General features: G+C 36.7%; 3 protein-coding genes across 3 annotated transcripts; 1 reads left to right on the top strand and 2 right to left on the bottom strand.

Annotated features, from left to right (window-relative positions):
- Window positions 1–1,508: 1,508 nt before the first annotated feature.
- Window positions 1,509–3,684, bottom strand: LOC147505875 (NAC transcription factor 29-like). The gene is made up of 4 exons (XM_086605643.1): window positions 3,659–3,684; window positions 2,957–3,024; window positions 2,320–2,588; window positions 1,509–1,960 (listed from the first exon to the last, which is right to left on the bottom strand). The coding sequence occupies exons 1-4, from the start codon at window positions 3,682–3,684 to the stop codon at window positions 1,862–1,864; spliced, it is 462 nt and encodes a 153-aa protein (XP_086461769.1). The 3' UTR covers window positions 1,509–1,861.
- Window positions 3,685–3,740: 56 nt separating this feature from the next.
- Window positions 3,741–4,736, top strand: LOC147505876 (transcription termination factor MTERF15, mitochondrial-like). Its single transcript, XM_086605644.1, has one exon. The coding sequence runs from the start codon at window positions 3,741–3,743 to the stop codon at window positions 4,734–4,736; it is 996 nt and encodes a 331-aa protein (XP_086461770.1).
- A 5,458-nt stretch (window positions 4,737–10,194) lies between these two features.
- Window positions 10,195–11,928, bottom strand: LOC147505877 (cytochrome P450 94A1-like). The gene has a single exon (XM_086558269.1). The coding sequence runs from the start codon at window positions 11,819–11,821 to the stop codon at window positions 10,292–10,294; it is 1,530 nt and encodes a 509-aa protein (XP_086414395.1). The 5' UTR covers window positions 11,822–11,928; the 3' UTR covers window positions 10,195–10,291.
- Window positions 11,929–18,311: the final 6,383 nt, after the last annotated feature.

Raw genomic sequence — 18,311 nt, forward strand, 5'->3', positions numbered from 1 at the left:
AGCGATATCTATGGCGTCTCTACCGGTGGTGCATTCTTTCAACTCTAACTTGTCTTCATGTACGATAATAGTTTTCTCATCCCTCTTCAATTCTATGCATTCATACTTGAAGTGGCCATTAATAATGCAATGATTGCACGACAAGTCTTTCTTAGGAGGTTTGCTCGTGCTCCTAGATTTTCTTTTATCATCATCTCTAGAATGAGATGGTCTTCTGCTTTTGCCTCTCTCTTGCTTTTCTGTAACAAGAATTTCTGAGTGACAAGAGCTATTATGTGCGTCCTTTATTGTCTTCTCGTAAAGGTCTTCTAAAGTCTTTCATAGGCTGAAAGTTGTGGTCTCTTGGGATACAAGGCGGATTACATTGTTGTCAATCCGTTGTCTAATGTACCCAATCACTTTTTTATCAAGCTTCTTCCAATCGCCATCGGATACTGTATCCGGTTTTACTCCCCCGTTCTCAATGGGTTGTGTCAGGTCCTCGCAATAGAGCAAGTCTTCCATCCTGACTTTCCACATAGTGTAGTTACCTCTATTCAAATTTGTCATGCGAGTGTTCACGAAATGGTCCATCTTTACAAGTTATTTTCAACTCAAACCTCCTCTCAGGAATTTGTTCGAACACCTTCTAGGCTAGGTTTGGATAACACCCTAGGTTAATCTAATCTGGGCTCTGATACCACTTATTGAGGTTAATTCCGATACCAATCGATCCCCACTACACAGATAACTTGTACTAGGACCAACAACAATCACCAAACAACAATCTAAATATCAACTACAATCTAGCTAACATGCCCAACTCTCTAAACAACTATTAACAACATATAATAATGCAATGAGAATAACAAATATACCACAACACAAAGATATACCATGGGTCGGCCAATGGTGTCTACTTCCACAAGAGCTAATCCTTTTATAAAGTAGGAAGGAAAATTACAATCACTCATTTCAGTCTCTACTCACCTTACTAGATCACTCCTCTCTTTTTACATGTTTGTCTTTCTGTAAAGGTTATCTCTCAATCTTGATTGCTTTCAAGATTTGGTTTTCTCTCTCTTATGTTGCCTTGGTTCGTCTGTTAGGTTTTGCCAAAAACCCAATCTATATTGCAAACTCGCGGTTTCACAAAAATAGAATTCTGCCGAAAATAGGCATGGGCGCGGACGCGCTCTAGGCAAGGCAAATGTCGAGCGCGCGCACCCTCAAAGTACTATAAGTTGTTCACGGCATAGGCGCGGGTCGCGCCTTGGGCAAGACCAAACTAAGCGCGTGCGTGCTCATCCTTCTTCACGCAAACTGAACTTCTTTTTCTCTCCTCATGTGAGGGATGACTCCAACACCAAATGCGTCACCTTGTTCAAAATGCTTTCTTCCACTGAGTTGTCAGAATATGCTCCTTCAACTTTCTTTTCCACATGACGTAAATGTAATTTGCAATCTCTATGTTACAAGAAACAAAGATGCATATACACTATACCAATCCATCAGACCCTAGTGATTTGAGTACCCTGCAGCTGCTTTTACGGTGTATCTATGAAATATATATGTTTTCCCCCATTCTAATATCCTTGTCGTTATGAATTCTGATGATATATATCTTTGCAGAAGTGGTGAAGTCAATTACTGCATCATGCAAATATCAATTCTGTTGATGTGTAATATCTTCTGCTGCCTATAAGTCAAATTCTACTGATATGTGGCTTCACTAATGCGTTCTGCTTTTGTCCTTGATCACAACATCAATTCTACCAAATTTTTGCATACAAAAGCAGTTTTAAAAATAGAAACATGATATACCATGCTCCTGGGTAAAGAAAATTTAAGATATCCATTCGATCTAGTCTCTTATAGAATTTTACATTTTTAATCTTTTGAGGAGATCTCTCACGGATTTATAATTTCTCCGGCTTTCAGCATCATCTTCCGCAATCTTGCACAAGACCATGTTATCAGCCTGCATAGAAACAAAATAAAGAGTAAGATTAGCTACAACTAATGAAGAAATGGATGAGGTCCACCCTACGATCCTAGACAAATAATCACAAATCTAGTTTGGAATAAAATTTTCTTTGATTCAGTTAAAAAATCTGCTTCTACAAACATGTCAACAAATAAGTAATACCTATGTCAGAAGCAACTAAGAAAATGATACGAGGCGGTTTAGCATATGCATATGCTCATTAAACAGTAGTATGGTTGAAAATGCTCCAATCAAACCACTTTGGAATATGAAAGCAGGTATCGGCTAATGAATCAGTATAAAAACATTAAAAGATTATGAAAAATTGTTGTACTGAATGTAAATTTTCTTACCACCAATCCTGATCCACGCTGTACTATATATTCATGCATAATCCAATCTGTCTTTTCATCACGACCAGGCCTCCCTCTATAAAAGTTGAATGGCTTCTTGTACCCGACATTCCCATCTTTGCCATAAATTTTTGAAGTTCTTCCACTTATCTTCCAATATCCACCTTCACCAGCCCCACGAACTCGACGAAGTGCTAATGGAAAATGTCGATGTCTTGGTGTGAAAAAGTATAATGTGTTATTTTTCCTCCCCTGCCATTTGGATCGCTCTACAAATTAACATGACACAATTTTTAATAAAAATTGTATATATACTTATGTTTTTTGTCAAAAATCATTCACCTAGAGCAGCCTAACGCAAAAGTTGCAGGAAGGTTTATTCCTCCTCATGGCCCATTGGTGATTGGTCTAAATCGTGTGCAGATGATTCTTTTTCTTTTTCTTTTTTCCTAATTCCCCTTAATATTGTTTAGTTAGATATATAATCGAAAGCGTCCAGTTGCTAATGACTGCAGGTTTACAGAATTGGTTTTTATGCTAAAAATACAAAATAACCAATGAAGCCATTGAATATAAGAAATCGCATGCCATTAAGTGAACTTTCTAAGACTTATGAGGCAACTAAAATTAAACGTACCTGCGAGGTCTTCAGGAGTATGCTTAGTAATATCCACATCTTGAATATTGTTAGTTGGTACTGGTCTACTGGACGGTTCGAAATTTTGTTCATGAGATATCCTTCAATTAGCTCTTTGTCGCATGGATCAAAATCTTCATCACTATCATTATCAATATCCATGTCTAAGTCCATGTTTGAAGTTAGAAGAAAAAGCTGTTTGAAGAAAACAACGAGCTTACTGAAAAAATCAGATGTTATATTCTTATATATTACGTGAGCAAAACTCTATTGTTATTAGGATTTCTACAGAGACTAGTATTTGGCAAAGCATAGTTCTTTTAGGACTGTCAATGGGCTGGACTGCCGACCCAATAGATTCTACGGTTCTATCCACAGGCCCATTGGTCTATTAGTGGACTTCTAACAATGGGCCAGAGGAATGCTTAAAAGTCCAAACAATCAAAACCCTGTAAACTGTCTAAAACCCTGTAAACTGTCTAAAACCCTTGTTTTATTTTCTGCCAATTCAAGCTGAAGTCTCTCTCTGATTTCAAAATCTATTCAAGGCAAATCCTCAAAACTATTTCTCACTCGTAAGTTCTTCTAACACTTGAACCTCTTTTCTGTTTCAATGTTGCATGCACTTGTTTATAGAACTTTGCAACAAACTAAACCAGTAACTACTGTACTTCAGCTTCAGTTTTACTGTCAGGGTTTTACATCAAGTTCATCAAACCCCAACACATCTTTAACATTAGAGTATCTTATGAACTCATGTGGATTACCACTTCAAACGGCTCTTATGGCATCCAAGAAACTCAACTTGAAAAGTACTGAAAACCCAGACTTAGTCCTGACTTTGTTGAAAAACAGTGGTTTGACTCAAAACGCCATAACTAAACTCATTTCTAGATTGCCCACTATGCTAAAAGCTGATGTCAACAAAACAATCAAGCCCAAGATTGATTTTTTAACTAGTTTGGGTGTTTCTGGTTCTAGGCTAGTTAAGATTGTTACAACCGATGCACAATTTCTACAGAGGAGTTTGGAGAACCAAATCATTCCTTCTATCAATTTCATTAAGAAATTCACTGATACCGATGAAGAATTTTTTACCATTTTGAATCAACCGAGTAGGATTTTTCAGATTCAGCTTGAGAATGTAATGGAGCCTAATATTGCATTATTGAGTGATAATGGTGTTCCCAAACACAATATTATCAAGTTGTTCATGCTCAATCCTCGGACATTGGCTTCTAGAAATGATCGGTTTAGGACAATTGTTGAGGAGATTAAGGAAATGGGATTTGATTCGAGGAGTCCAATGTTTATTCAGGCAATTGTATCAAGGTCTGGTATGAGTAAAACTAGGTGGGAAGAGAGATGGGCTTTGATGCACAAATTGGGATTTTCTCATGCGGAGAGTCTTTCAATGTTTAAGAAGCATCCCAAAGGTTTCGTACTTTCAAAAGAGAACGTGGAGTGCAGGGTCAAGTTTTTCACTGTAAAACAAAAGTTTGAACTGTCGGATATTGCGAAAAATCCAGTGATACTTGCTCTTGCTCTCGAGAAGAGGATCATTCCTAGGTGTAATGTGCTGGAAGTCCTGTACTCAAACGGTTTGATAGGGAGTCGGAATGCAAGTTCAATCACTTCGGCGTTGAAACTAATTGAGAAGAAATTTGTAGAGAAGTTTGTCACTAAGTACCAAGACATACTCCCTCAGATTGTGAGTGCATACAAAAGTCAGATTCGGCTTGCAGAATTGAAAGAGGAAGATGGGATTTACAAGATGTAGAAAGTTGAGGTTCGCATTGATTTTCTTTTCTGGTTTTTGTCCTTCCCAACTAATATCATCCTGCTTTTTTAGTCTGGATAAATGTGAAGAATGAATGTCATTTTATGTAATTGTACTTTCTCAAGTTGTACTTTGTTTGCAGTGTGATTATGTATCTCTTCCCTTCTTTATTGCTTATGTATTTCTTGTTGAACTGAAATTTAAGAGAGAGTCACCTATAGCAAAAAGAGGGCCACTGAAAACCACTAGGTAACAAAAAATCCGCAGGGAACTCGTTTGCAAAAGCCACAGTTGAAAATCTCAAACTGAGGCTTGGCACTCTTGGTTACCTTTAGCTTGTCAAGTTCTAGCAATCGGCTTGATTATGAGATTCTGACTTTGGGTCACTTTACTGATAGTCTTCGTAACTACTTCTTTAGTTCGTATATCAGATATCAGTGTTACGGGTGTCCATAAGAAGAGTTGTACCAGAAACGGAAATAAAGGTCTAGATCGACTTACAGAAACAGGCCTATGCATTCACTCCCACCCAACAAGTTTGCACTTCTTTGCCTATGAGCTCCAAAGTATGCTGCTATGTAAATTGTCAGCCTAGGATGCAAGTCTTGAACTTACAAGTAAGAATGTAGTCCAGCTACCTCTTTTGTTTGTAAACCCTAGGATGTCTTGAACTTACATATAACTAAAACCCTAATCACGTATATGTTAAGTGATTGACAGAGTGAGTGTCTGTTGGTGATGGCATAGTTGTTAGTGCAGGCATTACTGTGGTACTCGCCAGAAAATTGAACTTATGTAGAATTAGATGGTTGTGTTGTAACAAGTACATGTCTAAATGTTACTTACAGAAGATAGTAGCATTTTCTTAATGAACATATAACTGCCAATGCATGGCAGGTTGCTTTTTGTATAGCTTTTCTGGGGAAATGCATTGTTCTTCTTTACAAGGTTTGTTTTCATGCTTTTCCCTTGTCACATTCTTACCACTTAATTCCATCAATTCAATAGTAAAAGCCGCAATCTACAGTAACTTTGCGGGATAACAGTATATTAGTTTGTCATTTCTTTTAAGGAAAATCTTTAGCTTCTTTCTCATTCGAATACTTAAGACAAATATAGACACAAATCTTCCTTCCCCCTGTAGGAACTATACTCAATTTATAGATATAGTTTAGAAATGGTTATGGACTTATGTTTAAAAGTAGAAACCTCAATTCATCTTGTAAGTCCACTTTTAGGAGTGGAGTAACTTTGGAGTCACGATAAGGTGGAGTTCATATAACCATTCCCGTTTTTTGAATCCTTATATTCTTCTCTTTTAGAGGAGTAGCTTAAAGGGTTCGCATTAAAGGATTTGTGCGGTAACCAATAAAACCTTTCATCACAGTTTCCATCAGTGGTTAAGAAACTCACAATCATTGTAGAGAAGAGCTGGATTCTACAGAAATATGATACTTGTAGCAACTTGTTAGTAGAACAGATTGAAGTCTCTGGAGCACAAGTGATTCTCAATACCCAAAGATTCCAGTCTCCAGAAACGTATCCAATGATAGCACCTTGTCTTAGAAGCCACACTTTGAGTGCTCCCGCCAGCAAAATCACCAGGAGTCCCATCAATTCGCAGATGACTATTTTAATTTTAATTTTGTATATGCATAGTGCGTGGTAGGTTCACCAAGGCATCCTGGACTTTCTCGTTCTGCTTTTCCCTGTTAAGACCATATTTCCCTTGTTGTCATCATCAATTTTACTCCATATCCATCTACGTTAAACTAAGAATCGTTGACGAGGCTTCATGGAAAACTATGTTTGTATGGAATCAAATGATCTTTGAATCTGAAAGTTTTTGCAAACAAAAACGAAAAGCTTTCTTCTCTTTTATTTTTCTACACAGACGTAGTCCGACCAAATGAGACAACTATTCCTTCCCTGTAACAAAAGGATCATGGGTAACTATTACATTCAGAACGGCTCTACTGGTTTACGTAATTAAGCTCCCTTTTTGATAGTAGCAGATTTACTTCCCAGGAGAGCCAGAAGTGTTATGTGAACACAATATGGATGAGGCAATTGCTTCGTTACATAGAACAAGTTCTTTCTACTCTAGTTGCACAAAGCCACAAACTAGTTACTGATAAGTGAGAATACTTTACTTAGAGCATCTTTAGGAGTGATATCAATCTAGCATAAAACACCAAATTTCCAATTTGGTGTTTTTTCAATTTCAGGAGAGTCACATGTTGATGAAAACACCAAACCAAACACCAAATCGGCCAATATTTGGTTCCAGGTTTGGTGCTGTATCAAATCACTCACGCGGTTTTGCCAAAACCACGCGGTTTTTCCAACACCGCGTGGGCTTGGGCTGCTAAATGGGTTTCTATGGAGCGGTTTTGCCAAAACCGCGTGGGCTTTGGCTTCTATGAGCTGGTTTTGCCAACACTGCGTGCGTTTTTTCTGAAAATTAGAACTGTGGTGCATAGAACTTGAGAAATTATGAATTGTTCATAGAAGTTAAGAAATTAATAATTGTGTAATTGAAGAAATTAAGAATTGTGATTCAAAATCGAAAAGTTAAAGAAATGAAAAACCTATAATTATGATTATGATTATGCAGTCCAAAATCTATGATTATGATATAATATCCAAAATGATCCAAAACTTATCATATTACATTATTACATAAAATTTATTTAGCTATCTTCTTACGTCTCTTACCACTCGATCCCTCTCCTCTCTCTATTTGGATATTCCTAAGCTGCTCTTCTAAGTTCCTAACCTGAGAATCAAGATCTTCTCTCAATGCGCGCGAAGGTTAACTACCTCGACCAAGTTCTTCATATCCCTGATGTTGTTGCGTGTACACCTACTGAATATCCTCATACGCTTTTCGAGTCTCGTCATACGCACGTTGGGATTGCTGATATGTCTGAGAATATGCCTCCTCCTTTTCTTGGCTATAATGATACACAACAATCCTCATCCCATCAAACATACAAATATGGTTCTTATATATTTCCCGAATCTCAGTATGAAAATCCAAGAAAATACATTGTGAGTACATATTATATATATATATAATGAATAAGAAAAATAAAATAACTAAACTCACCATGGTATACTGATCAATCTGCGGCTCTAACTCATGACAACGAGCACGAGGCACCTCAGGAATGGAAATGTAAGTAGCCTCCCCATTAGGTCCACACACGACAAACATCTGAGGATTACTAGCAGACACAGGAGCTGGATGATGATGATATGTATTCAGAGGTTGTGGATTGTAAACAGTCTGTGGTTGATAAAAAATACGTAGCTTACGTCTCATCCCTTTCAGGCCCACAAACTCGAAGTTGTTAGCCTGACCAACATGGGGCAACAACGGACCCATGGAGACACGGTTCCACCATTTATAATCTTGATCGTGATCGCTTCAACAACAAAAAAAAAAGCGATCCGCCAAGGACTACCACTGGCATGAACTTCATGAACTTGAATTCTACTCTAAGACTTCGCATCACTAACATCTGGCATGGGAGCACATGGAACTCCATAACATCCAGTCATCTGCCTCCAACATTTGTCGCCACAGTACCAAACCATACAGTCACGTGCGACAAAAACAACTTTGTGACGTGACAACACACAAGCATGCTACACAATTGGATCGTCAAAGGCAGTAGTCAAACGCTAAGGTCTTCACTCAATAGATGACAATGATCTAATATCAATCTGAGCACGAGCCATACATACATTATTTCTAATCTGCCCCTTGTTACGAGTCAAGTGAGGCCCTGACCAACTACCAAATCTAGGGCGAGTATCAGCAATCATGTCTATGTTAGGACAAATAGTTCGAAAGTACTCATAAAACCAAATCTCTAAAAGTCATGTGAATCCTGCAATCTGAGGACTTCTACTTCCGAATGTCTGTGAAGCTTTATCTAACGCCGCTATCAATGTGGCATATACTAAGCTACCCAGGTCATAATCTCTCATAGCATGCAAATCAGATACATAAGCATAATATCCCAGTCGTACTGTATAATGATCATTGAGAAACAGAACATACCCAATAAAAAACATCAAAAAATCCCTAACATATACATCAACACCCTCACTACCAGGTAGAACAGTCAAAGCTAACTTCGTTCGTGTATCAGGATCCAAGAGGGGTTCTATATATGCAGTCTTAATATGAGATAACTTAATACCAGAAGAATCATAAGCATCCGCATCCAAGCGAGGAAAACTCATAAGCATACTATCCATATTCTCATAATTTGTATGAAAAGATATCGGTTGGCCTATACCGATACTCAACCCAAAAATCATAGTGAAGTCTAGTGGTGTGAACCCTAACTCCGCACAAGGAAAATGAAATGTATGAGTTCTACTCCACCATCTTTCTACTAAAGCTATGACCACTGCCTAATCAGCCTTCTCATAATCCACATCAACCAAAAGTCTTAATGGTGTATACAAAATACTATCTCTAATATATACAAACTCATCCAAACTCTTAATAATCTTCCACCACTCTCTAACACCATGTAAAGCCGATCTAACTCGGTAGTCAATAACATGTTGATATTATGAAAAAAAAAATAATGCGCATAAGATAAATAATTAATTGGTCCAACTCAACTAATTAATGTATAATATTCAAAATATTTAATCAAAACTAAATAATTACCTGAGTATTAGCCATTTTTCGACTTTCGACCGCGTTTTTGTATCAATGTGTAGAAGACACAACTTCCATATCAAGTGCTTCACTGGGTGCAAATTGTCAATCGAAATCGTTCATCTAATACTCCAGAACATAGGAATGTCTATCAGTCGGCGCAACATCCTCGGGTTCTTCTCCCCCACCGTATTCTACTTCCTCGGGTTCTTCTCCCTCATCGCTAATGTCGTCTGTGTACTACCAATCATCATCCTCGAAAGGTTCAAAAAGATCCATATCAAATTTCAAGAGTTTAGGTAGTTTTTTTTTTTTTTTTTTTAAGAAGAGGGTTTATAATTGAGAGAAGAGTTGAAAGTGATTGAACCGCACGGCTTTGGTCCTGATTATATAGAAGTAGCACGCGGTGTTCAGAACACCGCGCGGTTTTCTCAAAACCGCGTGGGCTTGGGCATGTCAGTTGGGCTTTAGTGGCGCGATTTTGGATAAACTACATGGGCTATATAGCGCGGTTTATCCAAAACCGCGTAGTTTGATGGCGAAAATTTGAATGTTGCTCCTAAAGTTGCTTGGCATTTTTTTGATTTGGTGTTTTTTTGGTTCAAAATTTTGGTGATTTTTTGGTAGCTCTCCTAAAGATGCTCTTAGTACTAAGTAATACAATTGGGCAATGGAGGCCTGTAGTGGAGAATGATAGAATTATATCTTCTAGTTTATCTTCCATTTTAACTAGGTGTACTTCTGATATTTGTAATAGCAAAGCTAATGGACTAGCCAATGAACTGCAGAATTTCATAAAAAAAAACGTACTAAGTTATATGTGTGACAGTTTAGAACTTTAGAACAATATGTTCACTCAGCATGTCAACTACAACTCATTGACTTTACTACCCTCCCTAACCTCAATCCTCACTGGAAAACCACCTTTCATCTTAGAGGTCAGATGAGAAATGAACACAGGCTGGAAAGCTTCACCTAATGCTGGCACTACTCGAAATTGACGCAAAACCCCAGCTACCACTCTCTTCATTTGCAAGAATGCCATCTCCTTACCGAGACAAATTCTAGGCCCAGCTTGGAACACTGGATATAGAAAATTATCCCTCCCTACAAATTTCAATTTACCTTCACTTTCATCCCTCTCCAGCCATCTCTCTGGCTTGAAATCTGCCCAGTCTTTACCCCACAAATTCTCCATTCTCCCCATTGCATAAGGATGATATGTGACCCTCATCCCCTTCTTTACAACAGTTCCATCTGGTAAAACATCGTCGCCTGCTGCCTCCTTCGTATCTGCAGGGACTGGTGGGTACAGTCTCATGCTTTCGCATAGCGATGCATGAGTGTAAACCATGCCCTTTACTTCGTCGTACATTGATCCTTTCGGGTTCTCCATCATAATCTCGTTAAGTATCTCTTTTTCTACATGAAAGTTGCAAGAGATTAACCAGAAAAACCATGTTAAGGCCGCTGAGGTTGTATCACGACCAGCTATAATGAAGCTTATAACCATATCAATCACAAAAGCATCATCTGAATGGCCGGAATTCATGATCCTTGAAAGAAGATCGACGGTTTCTAGAGAGGACTTGTCTTTTAGTTCTTGCTTCTTTTCTTTCACAATGTTTTGTGCAAACTCTCTAGTTTGAGAAATTGCTTGCTTCAGTTGCTTTTCAGATCCAAGGTTAAGTGCTCTTTTCAGCTTCCAGGTTACTGGAAATATATAACCAAACCGTTCACTGCTAATCCTCATAGCATCCTCAAAAGCAACTGCAAACGCTGCTTGTGGGAGTGATGGAGACAAGTACTCAGGATCAAACCCAAAGGCAATCTTGCAAATGTTGTCGAAAGCAAATCGTTGGAGAATATCTTGAAGATCAAGTACTGAATTATTGGCTGCCGCCTCTGAGAGAATGGGGATAAGGCGATTGGAGAGCTCTGAATCAACTACAGTCTCAACAAACTTACGGAGGGACTTAGTGTTGAACTCGTGGCTTGAAATTTGTCTTCCGAACTTCCAGTTAGCACCATCAGCATTGAATATGCCATTGCCAAGGAAATCGACTAAGTCTCCTTTGGGGTAAAGAGAAAATTTAGTCTTGAGAATGTGTTGCACATTGGAAGGATTGGCAGTAACAATCTGACGTTTACCAAGAGCCCGATGAAACACAAATGTCCTAGTAGGACACTGACTCAGAATCTCTGCAAACCATTGGCTGTATCGCCCTTTATTTGCGATGATAGCAAGTGATGAGCCAATCAACGGGTACGACCTCGGCAACTTAGAGACATAACCGGAAGATGATTTTGGACAAATCCTTTTATTCTTGGTGAAGATGAAGAAGTAAAGTGGAAGGATGAAGAGAAGAAAAGTAGCTAAGACCACAAAATGGAACATGATTCGTAATTTGGCATATACCAAGTTAAGTGGTTGTACTGTACTTGTACCTTTGTGAAATGTGTGCTGTTTGTCGTTGATATGGAATTGATAATGCTGGAAAGTGTATTTATAGCTTATTCATTGCGTCTATTGACCCATAGAGCAAATAGCGAAAGAGAATTTTCTTTCCAAATGAACTGTTGCCCCTGGTACGCGGTTTGAATGTGCTGTTTGGCACATTCCTAAGTCCTAACAGTACATAAGGGGTGGCTATTACTCCATGCATATTATTCAAGATGGCGACTGTTAAGGTGACCAACAGAGATTGCCTGTCAGTAATAATATGAATATGAAGTTTCTTTGGCCCTTCGCCCCATCCCATACAATTGAAATAGCCTATGATGATGATTGTGATGACAATGTCAGCTTCGAGATGCTTTTAGACAATTGGCTGTTGCAGGAAAATGTTGTGTCAATTATATGTTGTAGTAAAGATGAAAGGAGATTGTCAGGTTTTATTCGCAGGTGTAATCTCCTTGTTAGTGAAGTGTTCAAAAATAGCAGTCACGGCAGAATAAAGATTAAAGTCATTCACATGCCGGTTGCTATATGCTAATATGCAATTTTCACTTCGGGTACTATTTTTTGTAATTCTTGTACTTAATAACATAATTCTTTGTCATACAAGATTACAAGTTGAACACCGGAACCGTGATCATCTAAAAACAACTTACGGAAAGGGTTTTAGGGACATATTTTATCTTAACATGTAAACAAACTCAAAATCATTATAGTGTTTATAAGTTTTGGATTACACTAATTTTTTATAGATATAATCTCCTAACTATTCGAAACATTGTCACAAATAATCAAAAAATTCAAACTTGCCAAATGTAGTTAACAATTTACAAAATTTGGCTAATTATAGCCCGTTTATTTTCACCATTTTGGATATCATATTTAGCAAGTTTAGATTTTTTTTTTTTTTTTTTATTTGTGACAGTGTTTAAAATAGTTAGGAAATCATATCTATACAAAATTAGCCTAATCCAAAACTTATAAATGCCCTAACGATTTTGAGTTTGTTTATGTGTTAAGATAAAATATGTCCCTAGAACCCCTCCCATATTAAAAATGTGCTGAAATAACTCCTCACATATTTGTAAAACTCATATATCAATAAAATTTCCATTTAAAAAAACAAAAAACAAATCAACTTAACATTAAGTTTCAGGGGTATAAATCGAGGGTCACCGTTCTGCCACGTGGAATAGGAATAAATGAAAAGTATTAATTGTGAAAACCCTTCATGTTTCGTGTGCAAACATGAGTTATCACTTTCGCTATAATTAAATGCAACATTCACAACCTCTTCGATATCGTAACTCCCCTCATCATTCATTTGGCCGATAATTTCCAAAAATACCGTAGCTCCCATTAGAGCAGCCATTAAAGTAGTAATGGGTTCTTTGTTCCTATATAAAAGAAAAAAAATGATGGTATGATGTTGTTACCATTCTCTTTCCTAAGCTTCAATTCTTGCTGTAACCATCCGCCAGAAGAATTTTCAGAACACAAGTGGAATTTACATGTACTTAGTATTTGCCTCTTTTCAAATTTTGAGTGATGCATAACTCATTTGGTCCATAAATCCCGGCCTGTCATTCCTTATTATTTACCCTGTTTATTGTTTTTAACTCTACTGTTGTTCTTTGTTTCTGCAGAAAATTTCATTGCTGATTAAAGTTGTTGACTCATTCTTGAGAAACACACAATCAAGGGACAATGGTTCCTTTTTTCGTTTGTTGATTTAATAATTAAGGCAACACTTATGCCCAGTATGTAGTTCCTCAAATAATGACTTTGTTTTGTGTGTCACATACATTGTTTTTGATGAATTTGTATGGGCTTTATTTGTAACATGGACCAAAATATCGCCGATATATTCGATATATATCGGTATTTTGGTACACCGACATCGATATTTCCGACATATATCCACCGAATATAGAACTCTTTTTTTCCGATATATATATCGAATTTCCGATATGAAACTTTATATATCGCCCGATATAATCGATATTTCCGATATAATCGATATATATCGGTTGACTTTTTGACCATTTTAAAATATAAATCCGATATTTTCAATATATTTCCGATATATATCCGATATTTCTGATATTATATTTCCGATATATCTGATATTTCTGATATTTTAAATAGTTTGGACTGGTTACCAAAAAAAATGGATATATCCGAAATATCCGATATATATCGGTTTTTGGGTACACCGATATGTTCATCGATATCGATATTTTGGGCCTTGATTTGTACTGTGAATTTGTGTTGCTTAGTGCATGCATAGTGTTTGACGAATTGCTTACTACCATCCTCCACAAAACCAACGTACATTAAACAAAGGTAGGCAATGTAAGTACTTATAATAGTTTTTTTTTTTAAAGATTTTGTATAATAAGTAATAGTGATTTCTGAAAATTACTTTTGTTTGTTTTTTTTCAGTGGTTTATCTCTTTAATTCTTAACTACCAAGAGATTGTTATCTTTTCAGTGATAGAAATATATGACACCACCATTTAGAAACACCATCATGAAAGGACAATCTAAATAGGGTTCAAACGCCAATGTGGAATGCCCGAATGATCGAACATCATCAATCCACACCGAGATAGCAGATTCGATGCAAAATAATAGGGGAAATATTTTTTCTTAAATGGAGCAGCCGGGAACAGGGAAAAATATTTGTCTACAACACAATTGCGCAACTTGCCATAGTCGGGTCATATTGTCATCAACAACACATCATCTTGAATTGCATCATCATTCTTTTGCGGTGGCAAGACAACAACACTTTCGGCTTTTGCCTCCCGCTGGATATTATGGACAACACCTTATATGGGTTTTCTAAAACTCCATACATGATGATGTTTTCAAGGAAGTTAGCTTGATAATGTCCTAAACACCTTCTCGAGGTCCCGATCGCAAAGACAGCACCATGTCGAAAGCCGTTGAAAAAAGCAGAGATGTCCCGAAAATTCAAATGGTAAACACTACATCTCTTTTTAAGTTTCCTCTCAAGATTTTATTTTCAATAGTTTGTGATATTTATTGTTTATATTAGATCACGAACAGTAACTATGCAACCTATCATATAGATTCACTTTTAAAAGCTTAGCATTATCTGCAATGCCAATTTAATTTAGGCTCTCGATGGGTATTGCAAATAGTAGTGTTGTAGAAAAGTTATGCATCATTGATGTTTAATTTCTTGGCTTATGTAGATGTTGATCAGCAAACTATATCATCTATATGAATGATATGTGTAGTTAATGACAAAGTAGCATCAATGTAGTATGTAGGGCGGTCAATGGCTTTATGTGTGTAGTTAAAATACGATAATTACTAAGTGGTACTGAATGGATTTATATTAGTTATTAACTTATCTCGATTGAGTATGCAATTTGTTTGTGCAGTTGAATCTCTTCCTCTCTTGAAATTTGTACAACAAATGCATGAAACCATATAGATTGTCATTTTTTCCTTTAATATATATTATTGATGATGACTGTGTTTTATTAAAAAATGTTCTTCTATTCATTATATTAACGACAATGGTCATCTTGGTACTTATACTGTATCTATCTCTTCATACAAGTTAAATAACAAACAAAGGGAAAGAAAAAGGTGCAACATGAAAAGCATAGCCGTTTACCAAGGTATGACACAATTTATCAATTGTGTTCTCTTCTTAACAGTGACCAATTTCAGGGTTTCTCTGCAGGTATTCTATTGCTCGATGAAATAAGCAAAGCAAAGTTAATTGCCATGAATACACTATTCAGGAGACGAGTTTTATGATATGTGACAATTTGTTTGGTGTTGCTATGGGCCTTAGGCCCATAGTTTTAGGCCCAACCTATTACAAAGCCTATAATTTAATTTTTAAAGAGAGAGAAAAGAGTGAGAGAACCGAGATGTCTTTGGTGGAGGAGTCTCCGAGTGAAAACTAAATGAGTGAGAAGTATAAGAAAAGAAGCGTGTAATGAGAGAGAGCTATTAGTTTGAGCACAAGGTGTTTGAAGAAAGGTCTCAATGACAAGTGAATAAAAAACTTGCTCTTGAGGCCCAAGCCTAAGTGTGGGTTGATCACAAGGTGTTTGAAGAAAGTTCACAATGACAAGTAAAAAGAAATGTAAAAAAGAAATGTTCTTCTACTAAACGACCCATAGATAGGCGCTGAGCTTAAGGGTATCCCACTTCTAAGGTAGCCAATAAGTAAACCAGTTGCTATGTGGTGTTGTATTTCACTGCAGCGAGTTTTGTTGGGGTGTCATCATTAGCAATGTCATTTCTAAATGCACTAAAGAACCTCAATCTGGCCGATTATCATTTTAAAAATAGTTTTTGGAGTTTATGTGAAACACCTTTTATGTTTAGTCATGAATCCGTAATAAAATATGTAGATTTTTCTTAGCTACGTTTTAAATCACATAGCTAAGTTTTAAATCACATAACTGGTAGTAGATTTTGTGTGTGAAACAAATACGACAATGGTTAAGGGTTTCAAAGTGTACGTTGACGTCTTAAAAGTTGAAAGTGTGAGGTAGATGATTTGAATGGTGTAATGATTTCACTTTGGGGCTGATTAAACTTTTAGTAGGGTTATTTCTTAGTATGCAGTTGGGAATTGGTTGTACCGAACACCAATAAGGCTTGGAAAGATTTCTATTAGAAGATGATGTCATGAGATGTGGAAATAGCTTGATTTGGGACTCCTTCTCCTGAATTATAGGTTATTATGTACACTATAGGTTTTAGACATTGTCTGCACGCTCAAATGAGAAATATTTTAAGGTGGAATATTACATGCAAAGTTGCATCACATAATATGTAGGACGTGTCAATGGCTTTATGTGTGTAGTTAAAATACGATAATTACTAAGTGGTATTGAATGGATTTATATTAGTTATTAACTCATCTCGATTGAGTATGCAATTTGTTTGTGCAGTTGAATCTCTTCCTCTCTTGAAATTTGTACAACAAATGCATGAAACCGTATGGATTGTCGTTTTTTCCTTTAATATATATTACTGATCATGACTGTGTTTTATTAAAAAAATGTTTTTCTGTGCATTGTATTAACGACAATGGTCATCTTGGTACTTATACTGTATCTATCCCTTCATATAAGTTAAATAACAAACAAAGGGAAAGAAAAAGGTGCAACATGAAAAGCATAGCCGTTTACCAAGGTATGACACAATTTATCAGTTGGGTTCTCTTCTTAACAGTGTCCAATTTCAGGGTTTCTCTGCAGGTTTTCTATTGCTCGATGAAATAAGCAAAGCAAAATTAATTGTCATGAATACACTATTCAGGAGACGAGTTTTATGATACGTTAATTCATGTTGGTCAAGAACTAATTATACACTGAGCCTTACTGGATTGTCTTAGGAGTTGAAATTGGATGGATGGAATCAAAGTGTAGTACTGTATGTATATTATTTTTTATTATTATTATCTTTTTGGTCATTTTTCTGATTTTTTTTTCCTACTTGGCCTCTTTATTTTGTGCAAAAAAAAACTTTATGGTTATTTGTGGAATTTTAAAACTTTGCATACGTACACATACTTAAACGTTGGAACTTTTGCTAGCATTATGCTTGGTGCAATGATGTTGCGTGTAGAAAATGCTCTATATGACTTCTTGATTTAGTATATTTCTTACTGTTTATTTGGTCTTACTGCCTTTATTTGATTCTTGAAGTTTAATGCCGGTAGCCCTTTAAGCTCATGAAATTATTTACGTTGCTTGGTGAATCATTTCTTTTACAACGAATTACTAAGCGCCAATCAAATATCAGTCGCCCACTTCAGCTCCTCTTCAGCTCAATTAAACAAAAAAAAACCTTTAACTCTTCGCTTCTTCGCCATCTCCGTTTTGCTTCTTCCAATATAAGTTCTTTCTCATGCCTAAAAGATTCAAGTCGTTGTCTTCTTCCCTTAAGCTTGCGCCCTGATAGTTCTTCATAAATAGTGTTGCATGGTAAGCAAACTCCACTTTCGATCTTATATTTGGTTTTTTTTCCTATCTCGGATCGGTTGGACTACCCTACTCCAACCGAGAAGCTTTTTTAAATCAAAGGTTTGTACACTCTTTCTTATGTATGTGGGAAATTGATTAACCACCTTCCTAACCATGAACTATGGTACACTCATTGATTTATTCTATTTGTAGCTATCGTTTCTCCCAACATATTTTATAAGGGTTCGTTTATACCAATTCCATCGTTTACTGTTTCATGAAAAAAAAAAAAAAAAATTGGAAGCAATTGGTGTCACAACACACATACGTAGTGATAATATGCCTACCGTTGATTTTTTTTTGTTTGTTGATCCTATCGCTTCCTACAGCGTGCTTTTTCCATTTATAGTCACGCCTGCAACATTTGATTAGAGGTGTACAGGCTTTGTGGTCAGACGTCT

Source organism: Coptis chinensis, chromosome 4 (assembly GCF_015680905.1).
Source record: "Coptis chinensis isolate HL-2020 chromosome 4, ASM1568090v1, whole genome shotgun sequence".
Lineage (NCBI taxonomy): Eukaryota > Viridiplantae > Streptophyta > Magnoliopsida > Ranunculales > Ranunculaceae > Coptis > Coptis chinensis.

What these genes read in the sequence shown, in the direction of transcription:
- LOC147505875 (XM_086605643.1), bottom strand. Translation starts at nt 3,684, where the DNA reads ATGTGTTGGGGTTTGATGAACTTGAT. An exon ending in TGGGGTTTGATGAACTTGAT is followed by an intron (nt 3,025 to 3,658) that starts GTAAAACCCTGA and finishes CGAACCGTCCAG; the next exon opens with TAGACCAGTACCAACTAACA. An exon ending in AGCGTGGATCAGGATTGGTG is followed by an intron (nt 1,961 to 2,319) that starts GTAAGAAAATTT and finishes GTTTCTATGCAG; the next exon opens with GCTGATAACATGGTCTTGTG.
- LOC147505876 (XM_086605644.1), top strand. Translation starts at nt 3,741, where the DNA reads ATGGCATCCAAGAAACTCAACTTGAAAAGTACTGAAAACCCAGACTTA.
- LOC147505877 (XM_086558269.1), bottom strand. Translation starts at nt 11,821, where the DNA reads ATGTTCCATTTTGTGGTCTTAGCTACTTTTCTTCTCTTCATCCTTCCA.